Consider the following 15,106-nt stretch of genomic DNA (forward strand, 5'->3'; position numbering starts at 1 on the left):
ATTCGTAAAGCATAGAGATTACAGAGGTTAAATAAATCTTTTCCCTAGAGCACTAACAACATTTCTTAGTTCCCTATTCCAAGTAAACCGACGATACATACTGCAAATTGTTTTATATAATTTATAATAAAACATTTTTTTTTAATCCAACTTTACAATAAAAGTTAAAACTAGATACCACCAAATACCAAAATGTGCCCTACAATGGTGGAGCCAAAGCTATATTTTTTGGCTCCACAACTATTATAATAGATGGTTAAAGTAACATAAAAAATTTTCTCAAAAAAAAAGTAACATAAAACTTATTTACATTTATAAATGGTTTGTAATATCTATAAAGAAAAATAATAATATTAAACGGTTGGTAATATAATTTTAATATATGTAATAGTTTTAGATTTCTTAAAACTTTGGTAGTAAAATTAGGCTTAGACCAAATTGTCTTAATAATTTTAATATGTTTGTAATATCCCAAATGGCATAAGAAGATTTGGAAATCATATAAGAGCATTCACATTGGTGGAGCTATTTTTTTAGCTATTTAGCACCACAAAAGGTATTTTATCTATTTTACTTACTCACTTTATGAAACATCCAATATCAGACCCATGGATTGATTGCAACATCATTGTGGATGGTGCCATATGGTGAATTGGTGCAACACTTGAGACAGCCATGGAAAAATAATGATATCCTCTACAGGCAACCTTGCTTTCTCATGCATTTCAGACTTTCGGTATCAAATAGGGGAATGGCTAGGTCAAGTATTTTGGGATTAAGGGTTTTGACATGTAAAATATTTTTTGAAATTTTTCATTAAAATATGCCACAACGTTTAAAAAATTGTCAAATCATTATTTCGTTAGTTACATAAGCAATACTATTAACGGTAGTTAATAAAAGGACTAATACAACTCATTTTAAATTCAAAGTACCAATGGCGCTCATTTGAAACTTAAGGGACCAATTGCATTCACAGGGTAAACTTTAGGAACTATTAGTGTAGTTTCCTCAAAAAATAATGTTTAAAATTCTGAGGTTGCTAAAGCTTATGTGGCAAAATATTAGAAGGTCAACAAATAGTCAATCATCTTTGGTTTTATAGTATATATATATAATATATAGATATAGATAGTTCAACGTCATTCAGTCTATTGTTTGATTTGTTTTGAAAATCTGTAAAGCATAGAGATTACAGAGGTTAAATAAATCTTTTCCCTAGAGCACTAACAACATTTCTTAGTTCCCTATTCCAAGTAAACCGACGATACATACTCCAAATTGTTTTATATAATTTATAATAAAACACTTTTTTAATCCAACTTTACAATAAAAGTTAAAACTAGATACCACCAAATACCAAAATGTGTCCTACAATGGTGGAGCCAAAGCTATATTTTTTGGCTCCACAGCTATAATAGAGGGTTAAAGTAACATAAAAAAAATTCTCAAAAAAAAAAAAGAAACATAAAACTTATTTACATTTATAAATGGTTTGTAATATCTATAAAAATAATAATAATAAACGGTTGGTAATAGAATTTTGATATATGTAATAGTTTTAGAATTCTTAAAACTTTGGTAGTAAAATTAGCTTAGACCAAATTGTCTTAATAATTTTAATATGTTCGTAATATCCCAAAAAGCTATTTGGCACCACAAAAAACTAATTTATCTATTTTACCTACTCACTTTACGAAACATACAGCATCAGTAGATCTATTTTAGCTTTCAACACAATAAAATAATATAAACATCACAATAGCAATGTGAACACACAAACAATACATAGCAGTGTGAACGCTGTATAAAAAAAAGAAAAAAAAAAGAGTAAAAGTAGTGTGAATGCACAAACAATAGCAGTGTGAACGCAGAAGAAGAGAAATAAGAATAAAAAGAAAGAATAAAAATGAGTCAAATAATCAAAAGCAGTGTGAACGCAAAAATTAAAAAAAAAATTACCTTTCAACTGCCGTGCACAGCCAACTTTTGGCTGTGCACGGTAGTTGGAAGGTATAAAAAAAAAAAAAAAAATTATTTGTGCGTTCACTCTGCTTTTGATTATTTTACTCATTTTTATTCTTATTTCTCTTCTTCTGTATTCACACTGCTATTGTTTGTGCGTTCACATGTCTTTTACTCTTTTTTTTCTTTTTTTTATATAGCGTTCAAACTGCTATGTATTATATGTGTGTTCACACTGCTATTGTGATACTTATATTATTTTATTATATTGAAAGCTAAAATAGATTCACTGATACTGGATGTTTCGTAAAGTGAGTAAGTAAAATAGATAAAGTAGTTTTTTTGTGATGCCAAATAGCTAAAAAAAATAACTCCACCAATGTGAATGCTCTTATATGATTTTCGAATCTTCTTATGCCATTTGGGATATTACGAACATATTAAAATTATTAAGACAATTTGGTCTAAGCCTAATTTTACTACCAAAGTTTTAAGAATTCTAAAACTATTACATATATTATAATTCTATTACCAACTGTTTATTATTTTTTTTTATAGATATTAAAAACCATTTATAAATGTAAATAAGTTTTATGTTACTTTAACCATCTATTATAGTTGATCTTTTTAAATAGTAAATCATGCCTACTACCATGCTTACTATATGCTTTGGAAATTACAATGTGTTCATATCATGTGGTGTATCATAATTCATAACAAAGGAGTTCATCCAAAAAAGAAAATTCAATTATCTTGACCAACTTTGGCAGTATAGTTTTTATAGTTTTCCAAATTGAGGTCAATGATCTTGCAAATAATTCCTTAAGAAACAACATGGGGTGACAAAATTATTCACAACATTTACATTTATAGGTTAATTTGGTAATCTTTTTTTCTTTTTTGAAACTAATGTGGTAATCTATTAATGTTAATCACATATAATATGTAGGGATAAAAGGCCCAAAAATGCATATTGGGTCATGGGCTTTGTCCGAGGATGTTCATTGGTCCGAGGATAGATAAACAGTAATGAAGATGTTAGACCTAGAGGTCCACGAGCAAGTTGCGACTGAGGAAGCTAAGGGAGGTAGGTCGAGGAGGGGTGTCTCCTCGGCTAAGCGAAGCAAAGGTCAGATGGTACATCCTGTTATCCAGAATAACATTCCAAGAGATTCTATTGAGGAAAATATGCTTCATAGGAGCACAGAGCAAAGAAACAGCTATGAAATATTTAAAAAAAAGCTGCTACCACTGCATTGAATGCTCTGTATCCAACTTGCTAGCCGCATTAATGAGGAAGTGATATCTCAACAGTGATTTTCAACTTTAAGGGTCATCAAATAGCCCACGACCCATGGCCCGACCCAGAAACCCGACGGCCCATCAGGCTAATGGGTAGCCCATTAGCCCAGTGGGTTAGGTCATGGGCTATTTTTATGCCCATGGGTACCCGGTGGGCTAGTCCAGTAGCCCAACCCGTTGCCCAGCCCGTTGGCCTAACCTGTTGGCCCAACCCAATAACTCATAATTCATAACAAAAATATAGAGGAAGTGTATGAAGGATTGATCTTGAGATATTATAAAGGAATTTCTTAAAAAAACTCCCTCAACCACTAAGATACTCAAAGTAATTGTGCTAAACTTAGTTTACTAAATATATATTTTTCTAATAGTCTAGCAAATTTGAATTAACCATTTGACATTTTTTTTATTAAAAATAAATAAATAAACTATTTAAAGCCTTAATAAAAAAAAATTAAATAGGTTTCCATCAACAAAACAAAAAATTAAATAGATTTGACTGTCAAAAATTTGTAATTAAGTATTAAATTCTTTAATTCTTTCCTTTAAAAAAATAAATTGATTATTCCCTTATAAAAAATTGATTTTTTCCTTATAAAAATAATAAAATAATATGCCAACACAAGCCCATGAGTAACCCATTAGGCCCAACCCGATAGCGCAGCTCGCTAAAGACAAAATGGGTGTTGCCCATGGGCAGGGTCATGGGCTGAGGTTTTCTCTTTCGGCCCAGCCCGACCCGGCCCGTTAACTAGTTAATAGCCCATTGTGCCCATGGACCAAGTAAAAATGGGTCGGGCCGGCCCGACCCGGCCCATTGACGACCCTTGTTCAACTTTATAGCTGCTCCCAAAGACTTTAGAAAAGGACTGATGGGACAAGGATCAAGACCAGCAAATAAGTCTACACGTGGATGGCGGAGATGGAGGATGGGATATAGTATAAAATAGAAAGACGTCCCTATGAAAAGAAAAAAGGAGAAAAATTTGTAATCAAACTTGAGAGAAATATATATAAGAACGGATTCCCCCAGGTTGAGCCAAGGATGATTTTCTTTAGATTTAATCAGTTTATTTTCACTTTCTTATCATCTGGATCCAATTTACTTGTTGTCTAACTCATAAAAGCCTAGTTTTGCAACCCACTCTCTACAAATTCATTGTATTGGACTCTTTGGGCCGAAGTTCATCCATCATTTGAGCTTCGGAACCAAATTGCGTCCTTACATAATACATTTGATGGGATAACCCACAAAAAATGTGGCACCCATCCAAATCCAATCAAATGACTGCTGGATTTTAATAATTGTTTGGTATAGGTAATGGAGAGGGGTCAAACTGTGCTCTAAGGTAGAAAATTGGAAAATAATTATCCTCGTCTATGAGAGAGAGAGAGAGAGAGAGAGATCATTTTTTTTAAGAGAGAATGTGAGAGATGATAACGAATTTATAAAAAATTAGATGAGAAGAAAAAGAGTTAAAAGATATAGTAATAATTAATGAACATCAAATTATCACAGTCATGCTGATAAAAATATATTTGTATATACTATATTTATAATGCAATTGCATAGCATTTATGAAATTAAATAAAATTAAGATATAAAAAATAAAAATAAAATAAAAAAAGATAACAACTTAAAAGCACAAAATTAAATCACATAAACCCAAAGCAGAGTTCTAAAGAACACAAAAGTTTATAATCAACCTAAAATAGAGATGCAAGATTAAAATTAAAAAAAAAATCTACCAAAAATTTTATAAAAAAAATTGAGAGAGAGATGGATAACCTTTTTATGTAGGAATTGGGAAAGCTATGCATAGAATGTGAGAGAATTGCAAATTTATAGTAAAATGATGAAAATAAGAAGAACGAAAATAAAGGAAGATAAAATGTTAGGAAAGGGTGATATTAAAGTAGATAGTAGTAAAGATATGAAAATGTAAAAAGGAGGACAAATGTTAGAAAGAGTGTAACAATAATTTGGGAATTAATAAGAAGTAAAAGTGTTAAAAAAATAAGAGAGAGAGAGAGAGAGAGAGAGAGAGAGAGAGAAATCGATTGATTGATTATTTATTTTGGATTTATCACTAGTGTAGACTACGGTGCTAGAAGAAGAAAAAAAGACAGGTTACAATTCACAAAAGAAATTGAAGATGAGGCTAATACAAGGCCAAGGGAGACCATGATTTGAGTCATGAGTAACATGGAAAAGCCGAACCTCAATGAAGTTTTGAGGAAAGAAACTATTGTGAGATAGTGAAACTGGTCGTAATAAGGAACGAAAGAAAGATAGGAGTATAAAAATAGATAAATAAAATCGAATGTTATTTCAATTATACCATGTAATATTGTTCAGATAGTTGGATAAAAGATTCTCTTGCGTGATTAATCTTGATTAGTTACTTTAATAAAACAAAAGAAATCCATTAATCACTTTGTGACCTCTACAAAGCCACTTTATCTGCATTTGCCAAACAACTTTTACTCACTCTGATAATTTCTCAGCATCTTCCGCTAAGGAGAGGTGACTCCATTGATGTTCCCTTCTTGTCCATCAGCAAATTGACCTGAAAAGAAAGTCCACATGATTCCTTCCTCATCTTCTTCACTTATGCTACATGGAAAAGCCAAACATCAAGGAAGTTTTGAGGAAAGAAACTCATGCGAGGCAGTGAAACTGATTGTAATAGGGAATGAAAGAAAGTTAGGAATAAAAAATTAAATAAGAAAAAATCTAATGTTATTTCAATTATACCATGTAATCATGTTCAGCTAGTTGGATAAAGATTCTCTTCCATGATTAATCTTGAATTTACTTTAATAAAACAAAATCAATCCGTTCACTTCACTTTGTGAACTCTACAAAGCCACTTTATCCACCTTCTCTAAACAATTTTATCCAGCGTCTTCTGTAGTAGTGCAATGACCTGAAAAGCAAGTCCATATGATTTCTTCCTCATCGATTTCCACGTATTATTACGCTACATTAATATCTTCACTCGCTTTTAGTTTTTGTACTTTCTTCCAAAAGGTTAGCATTTAGCAAGAACGGTTGCTTTGCGTCATTTTCTTACCCTCTGTGTTTTTATTTTTTCTTGTATGTTATTATGACTGACAGCCAATCAGCCAAAAAATATATCTTTGTTCCGTTTGGAATTGTACTCTTGGTTTTTTTTTTTTAAGGAAAAAGAGTTACACTCTTTTATTTTCAATTTCTTTTTTTATATTTTAAATTGTATTTTTGTTGAGTTTTATTGATTTTTTAGATACATTTCTCGGTGTTTTTTATTGAATGGTAGAAAAAATTGGGTTTGAGAAAGCTTGTTTAAAACTAAAAGAATAATTTTCAAATTTTACATACTTTTTAATGATACACAATATTATAAATAACTTTTATTAAAAATTTAATATTTTCACTAGCTTATCTTTTGAATTATCGAGAAAAATTGTATTGGTTTGATTTTGAAATGACAAAAATTAATATGCTACATTTGTGATTGTCCTTATAATAAATGAAAATATAATTATGAATTACATTACTATTTACTAATTTAGTCCAAATTGAAGAAAAAAAAAATATTAATGAGGCTACTATAAAAATATTTTCACGCATAATATGCGGGGTCCGAGACTAATAGTAATAATCACAGGTGCTTACTTTCAGTTTTCAAGATTGGCCTTGCTTGTTCATTGAAATCACCAAAAGAAAGAATGAGTATGTAGGATATCACAGGGAGTTGCATAAAGATAAAAATAAAAAAAATAAAAATGCTTTTCTTGGTATTGGAATTCATGGTACCACAACATGTTTCCCTACAGTCATACTGAAGTTTAGCCAATAGCAGATAACCCATGGAGTGACTAAAGACTGACCTAGTAGCATACAGGCCTTAAATTTCACACATTTCAATTCCCAAATAATTCTTTCAAACCACAATCACAACACTTTCTCAGGTACATAATGTACTAGTACAGACGTTTAGACAATAATAGATTACACAGTGTGACTAAAAACTGACCTTGTAGTGTATACTAGCCTTAGATTCTCCGGTGCTTTTATTTGTCCACACCCCCCCCCCCCCCCCTAGTGTTTCCAAATAAAAAGTTGTTTTTATTTCTTCAATCAGGGAATTTTGTTACCATATGGCAAACATAACTAAGTACTACTTTTGCAGGAACATGAATTTTGAAGAAATTAGATTGGGAGTGATCAACAAGTTTACGACAATATAGTTTCAATTTAGACATGAATTAAGGATATAATAAAGTGACAAACAGAAGGGAAATTTAAAAAAATTTGCAATGTCAAACACAGTGGAAAATGATCATGATTAAAAGTTCATCCAATGTGGAAAAGGCAACATAGCATACAGGGCAGGTAAATTTAATATCTTGTGAAGTGTCAAACACCATCCCACCATCTAAATTGTCAAGTTGATATAATTATGCAATGAAAATGGTAACTGATGATGCAAAGAAAATCAGTAGGCTGGATGCTTCGAACTTGGATGACTAACTTGCTCTTTCAATGGCCTGAGAAAGAAAGAAAAGCGATCAAAGGTGACCGTGGCTGCCGGCCAAGAACCCTCCGATAGCAAAGTTAGTTTTCTCACTATATTTTTGGAGTTCCAATTTTTTGGGAGCAGTCAAAACATACCTTTGCTTTGTCTGAATAAGTGTTTATATAGTGTTCTAATAGACAGTTATCGCAATTAAAACCTCCCCTGGATTCAAGGAGGCGCAAGAATTGAAATACATAACTTCCACAACCGTTTAGGAGTTATGTATTTCTTTCACAACGGATACCTAGCAATTACGCGTGAAATAAGGAATTGTCACATTATACTCGGAGATTTTCCTAAGTATGATACCCTCATCCTAGCATTCCCTTGTCGAGTGTACTTAGCACGTGAATGGGGGCCGTTCCGTCCAACGGACGAATTTCTTCAGGACGAGCTTGTCGACACTCTGGACGAGTGCCTCATTCCTTGGTCATGCGGACCTCATCCAAGGCTCTTCCTCTTCAGACGAGGTAGTTATAGGTAAGGCTTTCAAGGGTGTTTGCAGTTCACGCTGGGTCACAGACGACCTCTATGGACGACTTCAAGATAGTCAAAATCAGTACCCTATCAATAACAAAATCACCCCACCATCCAGATTTTCACGTTGAGATGATTAGGAAATGAAGATGGATACAAAACCACCCCACCATCCAACTTGTCAATTTTATATGATCAGGGATATATTGGTCATTTCAATTTGTTGATTTATATATATATATATATAGCCAACATATCACTAGTTAGCCTATACAATACCAAATATATCACCAGCTTCCTTAATCTTTCAAGGGTAGTTATAGGTAACGCTTTCAAGGGTGTTTGCAGTTCACGCTGGGTCATGGACGACCTCTATGGACGACTTCAAGATAGTCAAAATCAGTACCTTATCAATAACAAAACCACCCCACCATCCAGATTTTCATGTTGAGATGATTAGGAAATGAAGATGGATACAAAACCACCCCACCATCCAACTTGTCAATTTTATATGATCGGGGATATATTGGTCATTTCAATTTGTTGATTTATATATATATATAGCCAACATATCACTAGTTAGCATATACAATACCAAATATATCACCAGCTTCCTTAATCCTTCTCCAAACCAAATGACGCTTCACCAAACCAACTTGTGTGCATCCTCGTCTTATTCCATATACCTTCATCTCATGATTCTTCTCTCTCTTATTTCCCTACTCTGTTTGCAACCCACCCTTACTGCCGCTGCTCCAACAAACGAGACTGATCGTTTCGCTTTGCTCAAATTCAAAGAATCTGTGCCTCAGGATCCCTATAACATATTGAGTTCATGGAATGACTCTATGCACTTCTGCAACTGGCTAGGAGTCAAATGCGGCCATCGGCACCAAAGAGTCACAGTCTTAAACCTACAAGGCCACAAGTTACGTGGAACTCTATCACCTTACCTCGGCAACCTCAGCTTTCTTAGGTCCATCATCCTCCAGAATAATAGCTTCTATGGCAAAATTCCACAAGAAATCGGTCATCTGTTCAGATTGCAAGGGCTCTATCTCAACAATAACACAGTGGAAGGGGAAATACCATCCAGCTTGTCCAACTGCTCCAATCTCAAGTTCTTAGATCTTGGTGTGAATAAGCTTAAAGGGAAGATTCCAACTGAGGTAGGCTCTTTAATGAAACTCAAATTACTTCAGCTTGGCGCTAACAATTTGGTAGGAGGGATCCCACCTTCTCTAGGAAATCTTTCTTCACTCACATATTTTCGTGTAGCATACAATAATTTGGTGGGAAATATTCCAAATGCCATAGGCCAATTAAATGGCTTAGTATTTTTCACAATTTCGGTTAATAACTTGTCAGGTACGATCCCTTCCTCTCTTTACAATGTGTCATCTCTCCAAACCTTTTCAGTTACAGAAAACCAACTTAATGGCACACTTCCAGCCAACATAGGCCTAAATCTTCCAAATCTCCAAAATTTCCTTTTTGGTGGAAATGAGTTTTCTGGGCCAATCCCAACTTCATTAGGCAATGCAACTCAGCTTCAAAAAATTGATTTAGGTATGAATAAGTTTTTGGGATCAATTCCAACAAATTTGGGAAATCTGCCGAATCTTTTAGTGCTTGCTTTGAAGCGAAATTATCTAGGAAAGAGCCTCCATATCTTCACATTGTTGACAAATTGTAGTAGACTTTATATATTGGATTTAAGTTCAAACCAATTTAATGGTGTTCTGCCCGATCCTGTATCAAACTTCTCCTCCCAACTCAATGGATTATATCTTGGAAGCAATGAAATATCTGGAACTATTCCTATATCATTAACGAATCTCTTTAACTTAATTGTCTTGGGCTTAAATGATAATCACTTCACAGGCGTCATTCCTACTACTTTTGGGAAGTTTGAGAAGATGCAATTTTTGGGTTTAACTGGAAATAGATTGTCAGGAGAAATACCAGCCTCCTTAGGCAACCTTACCCAGTTGTTTAACATTGACTTACATGATAACAGATTTGAAGGAACCATACCTCCAAGTTTAGTAAACTGCCAAAATTTGCAAATCTTGTACATTTCACAAAATAACCTTAATGGATCCATACCCCAGCAGCTTATCGGTACTTCTTCATCACTACTAGACATCAATTTATCTCACAACTCACTCACGGGCAATCTACCATTTGAAGTAGGTAATTTAAAAAGTATCTACAAATTGGATATCTCTAACAATAATTTGTCTGGTGAAATTCCTATATCTATAGGAAATTGTTTGATCATGGAACATCTTGAACTGCAAGGGAATTCCTTTCATGGAGCCATACCATCATCTATGGCTTCTTTGAAAGGTCTTCGACATTTAGATGTTTCACAAAATAACCTTTCAGGACCAATTCCAAAGGGTTTAGAGAAGCTGCTTTTCTTAGAAAATTTGAATCTTTCATTCAATAATTTTGAGGGTGAGGTACCAATTGAAGGGGTTTTCAAAAACATAAGTGTCGTATCATTGATTGGAAATACTAAACTTTGTGGTGGTATACCAAAATTGCAGTTGCCAAAATGCCCTGTAAATGTTATGAAACCAAGAAAATCCATTGGATTCAAACTAGCAATTGTAATTATTTCTATTGTTCAAATTTTCCTTCTATTTTCATCTTTTCTTGTTTGGATGAAAAAATCAAAAAAGAAATCACCTTCAACGGTTTCAACAATGGATCTCCTTCCAAATGTTTCATATAAAGAACTCTATCAGGCAACTAGTGGATTTTCTCCAAGTAATTTAATTGGATCTGGCAGTTTTGGCTCTGTATATAAAGGACTTATTCATCCGGAAGAAAGGCCAATTGCTGTAAAGGTCCTTAATCTTCAACAAAAGGGTGCTTCCAAGAGCTTTATGGTTGAATGTAATGTCTTAAGAAATGTCCGGCACAGAAATCTTGTTAAGATACTAACATGTTGCTCTAGTATGGATTACAGTGGGAATCAATTCAAAGCTCTAGTATTTGAATTCATGACAAATGGAAGCTTAGATTTTTGGCTTCATCAAGGGCTAGACAATGAAAACCAATCAAGGAACTTGAGCCTTCTTCAAAGATTAAATGTTGCAATTGATGTGGCTTCTGCAATAGATTATCTTCACAACCATTCTATGCAACCTATCATTCATTGTGATTTAAAACCAAGCAATGTTCTTCTTGACAATGACATGGTTGCTCATGTAAGCGATTTTGGTTTAGCAAGGCTCCTCCCAATCACCAATGGTTCTTCTGGAAAGCAAACTAGTACAATTGGGATAAAGGGATCAATTGGCTACGTTGCTCCAGGTAACTTCTTTTGAATTTTTCTAGTTAAACCGTCAAAAACATCTTTACATGTATTGTATTATTTTATTTCAGAAAATTACCTTACTATAGAAGCGCACCTAGCCACTCAATTCACAATTTTATTTTAATTGAAGAATTTAAAAGAAACAAAATCAGATTCTCAAAACAAAAACAAAAAACAAAGAAAAAAAAAAAGCAAACAAAAGCTGTAAGCATGTTTTAAGCCTTGAAAATTTTGATTAGTTGAGACATTGCTTTCTCCATTGACCAAGTATCTTCGTTTTTCAGGCATTTATTTCCCCAACACTATATGTTTGTGATGACTGATGATAGCTTGTCAATTTATTATAGCAAATATGGTAGATCTGGTCTCAAAACAGTTCTGTGCTATAGTTTGTGACATTAACTCGTAACTCTTGTCCTATACTGAAGAGGTTGTGCTATAGTTTTTGGTTGAACATGGGGCAGCCGGGGCATTCGTAACTACGGAGTCCAGTCCAACTAGTCCATACCATTAACCACATTTTTCATGCTACACATAAATCACAAATATTTCCTGATTGTTATGAGTCTAATGTAGATTGTATTACTGATATGGAAGGAAGTGAATTAAAATAATAAATAAATAAAAAGATTTGTCCCGCATGAAAAAGTTGACAAAATTTATGTAAAATAACAGAAATACCAACAGATGTTTGATAGATAGAATCTATGAACATCATATACTATATATAATAAAAGTTGGGCTTAGACGCCGTGATTGTGCTAAGTGGCTTCACCAAATTGCAGAATTTTTTTTAGATTTTAAGATTTAAAATATGTATATATATAATTTTTTTTTTTCTCCTATAATCTCTAAGTTGATAAAAATTTTAATTTGATTACAATCCAAATTTGTCATATAATCCACCTAATCCTTATTTAATCTTAATTTGATTACAATCCAAATTCTTTATCTAATTCTTATTTTTTACATGCAGTGTATTATAAAAAAAGCAACAACTTTCTTTTTTCTTTTTAATTACTACACTACAGGTTCTAATTTTTTTTAATTGCAGAATTTTTTTAGATTTTTAAAATATATATATATAATTTTTCTTCTCCTATAATTTCTAAGTTGATAAAAATTTTAATATGATTACAATCCAAATTATCAACTAATCCATCTAATTCTTATTTGATTTTAATTTGATTACAATCCAAACTCTTCATCTAATCCATCTAACAAACAAGATCAAGTGTAAGTAAGACTCTAATTCTATTTGTTCTTATCGACTTATTTGGATAAAATAACAATAAGTATTGTATTAACTTTTTTATAAAGTAACAATTTTACTTTTAGCCTAATTTAAACGTTAATTGTTGTTTTTTTTATGTGGATAAAGTATCAAATGATAGCTAATATGTATTAACATTAACGTAAACTTAATTAAAAAATCTTAGATAACGTCAAAACAAAAACAAACAAAAAAAAGGATAAAGTAACCCAAAAAAAAACTAATATATATTTAAATAATGAAAAATTTTGCAAAAAAATAAATGACAAATTCAAATCCATGTAAGTTTGAAGAAAATCATACAAATTTTGTTTCATGATATTGACGAAAATAATATACAAAAAAGAATAAATCATCTTACACATTCTAAAAACAAACATATTTATTGCACTATTTTAATAAGTTATTACTTTTATATATATATATATATATATATATATATATATATATATATATATATATATGCATTTCGTAATACCTTAGTTTCATACAATATGAATTTATTATAAAACTTAAAAGTAAAATATTTATTTATTTTTATTATATATTCTATTATCTAATTTTAAGTAAATTAATAAAAAACTATTTACATATGAATTTTGATTTAGCCGTACATCGCACAGGCATAATGCTAGTATCATACTAAAACATGTACACGCGCACAAATTATCAATGCTTCTAACTTGGAAGTTGGAAATGATGGCTTTGTCTTCATGTTCTTCTTTAGGTTCAACATTTTTTTTGCTATTTTGAATATACAACGAAATTAAGTTGTACTTACATTAAATTCCAAATATCATTGTATGAAACTAAAAATATTCCCACACATGTCATAATTAAATTACAGAGTGTGGCATGGGTGGTGAGGCATCAATAGAGGCGGACGTGTATAGCTATGGAATATTAATACTGGAGATGTTCTTAGGAAAGCGACCCACTGATGACATGTTTAAAGATGGTCTCAATCTCCACAATTTTGCTAAGATGGCACTGCCTGACAAACTTGTTCAAATTGTGGATCCAATCCTTCTACCAAGAGAAGTTGATGAAGCTCCAATGGCAATAGTGGCAGCTAGAGAATATAATAATGGCAATGAAATTCAAGCAGACATGGAAGCTCAAGGTATTCCAAACTTTTGCCAAATGGATCCCAATGTGCATAAATGCTTAGTATCAATCCTTGAAACTGGACTTGCTTGTTCAATGGAGTCACCAAAATACAGAATGAAGATGAAGGAAGTTACCAGGGAACTACATTTGATCAAAAAAGCTTTTCTTGGCTCTGCTATCCGCAAATGTGAATTTAAAAGAATCCAAGTTTAAGGTACTTCTGGACATTTCAAATTTTAATTTGCCTATATAATAAAATCATCAATGATAATTATCTCCTAAAATGATCAAATACTGTCCAAAATGGAATTGTGAACGTCATTTTTTCTATATAAAAAAAAAATCATGAACTTCTTTTATTATTTTGATAAATGATTTTAATTTATAAATAGATATATTTTTCGATTCTCATCAACAATAAAATGTTAGACTAAAATTTTTCACACTTTTAGATCCAAAACCTTACAATAGGTTCTTTCATATTTAGTTTTTTGATATGGTCTCATACAAATGCAATAGTTGTTCTTGTTTCTACTTTCATGGTTTTTCTTTATAGTTTGGGAAATAACGAATATAACTAACTTTGTACTTGGACTGCAGAGCATGAAACTACCAGAAGAGGTCACTGAAACTTCTTTCATGTCCCTGTTGAGCACATAATATAGGTGTGCTAGTTCAATCTCCCTTGCCAAAATGTTTAAGGAATGATTTTCTTATATTTTCATGTGTCTATGTATTTTGTTTTATTTTGAAACTCAGTCTAGTTACAGAAAACCCTATTGTATTAGGAATATCAACTACGATGCTTTTATTTGAATGTTTAATAAAGATATGACATGTATCCAAAATTCTCGAAATATAGAGTTTTTTAATAATTTTGTTTATTCTATATTTTTTATTATTAATATCTCTAAAAAGGTTCTAAATATTTTTTATTTTCTAATTCAATAATTACAATAATGAGAAATGGAAATTTGAAGGTTTTTCTCATAAAAAGGAGAAGACAAGTCACTAAACTATAAGGCTATTGACACATGAAACATAATTATTAAAACATTTAAACAAGATGGAAGGCACAGAAAA

At 31.9% G+C, this 15,106-nt stretch overlaps 1 protein-coding gene across 1 annotated transcript; it reads left to right on the top strand.

The window, feature by feature from the left end:
• Positions 1–8,924: 8,924 nt before the first annotated feature.
• Positions 8,925–14,823, top strand: LOC142641436 (uncharacterized). Its single transcript, XM_075815874.1, has 3 exons — positions 8,925–11,636; positions 13,761–14,237; positions 14,624–14,823. The coding sequence occupies exons 1-2, from the start codon at positions 8,945–8,947 to the stop codon at positions 14,234–14,236; spliced, it is 3,168 nt and encodes a 1,055-aa protein (XP_075671989.1). The 5' UTR covers positions 8,925–8,944; the 3' UTR covers position 14,237; positions 14,624–14,823.
• The last annotated feature ends 283 nt before the right edge of the window (positions 14,824–15,106 follow it).

The sequence above is a fragment of the Castanea sativa genome, chromosome 6 (assembly GCF_040712315.1).
Source record: "Castanea sativa cultivar Marrone di Chiusa Pesio chromosome 6, ASM4071231v1".
In the NCBI taxonomy this organism is placed as follows: Eukaryota; Viridiplantae; Streptophyta; class Magnoliopsida; order Fagales; family Fagaceae; genus Castanea; species Castanea sativa.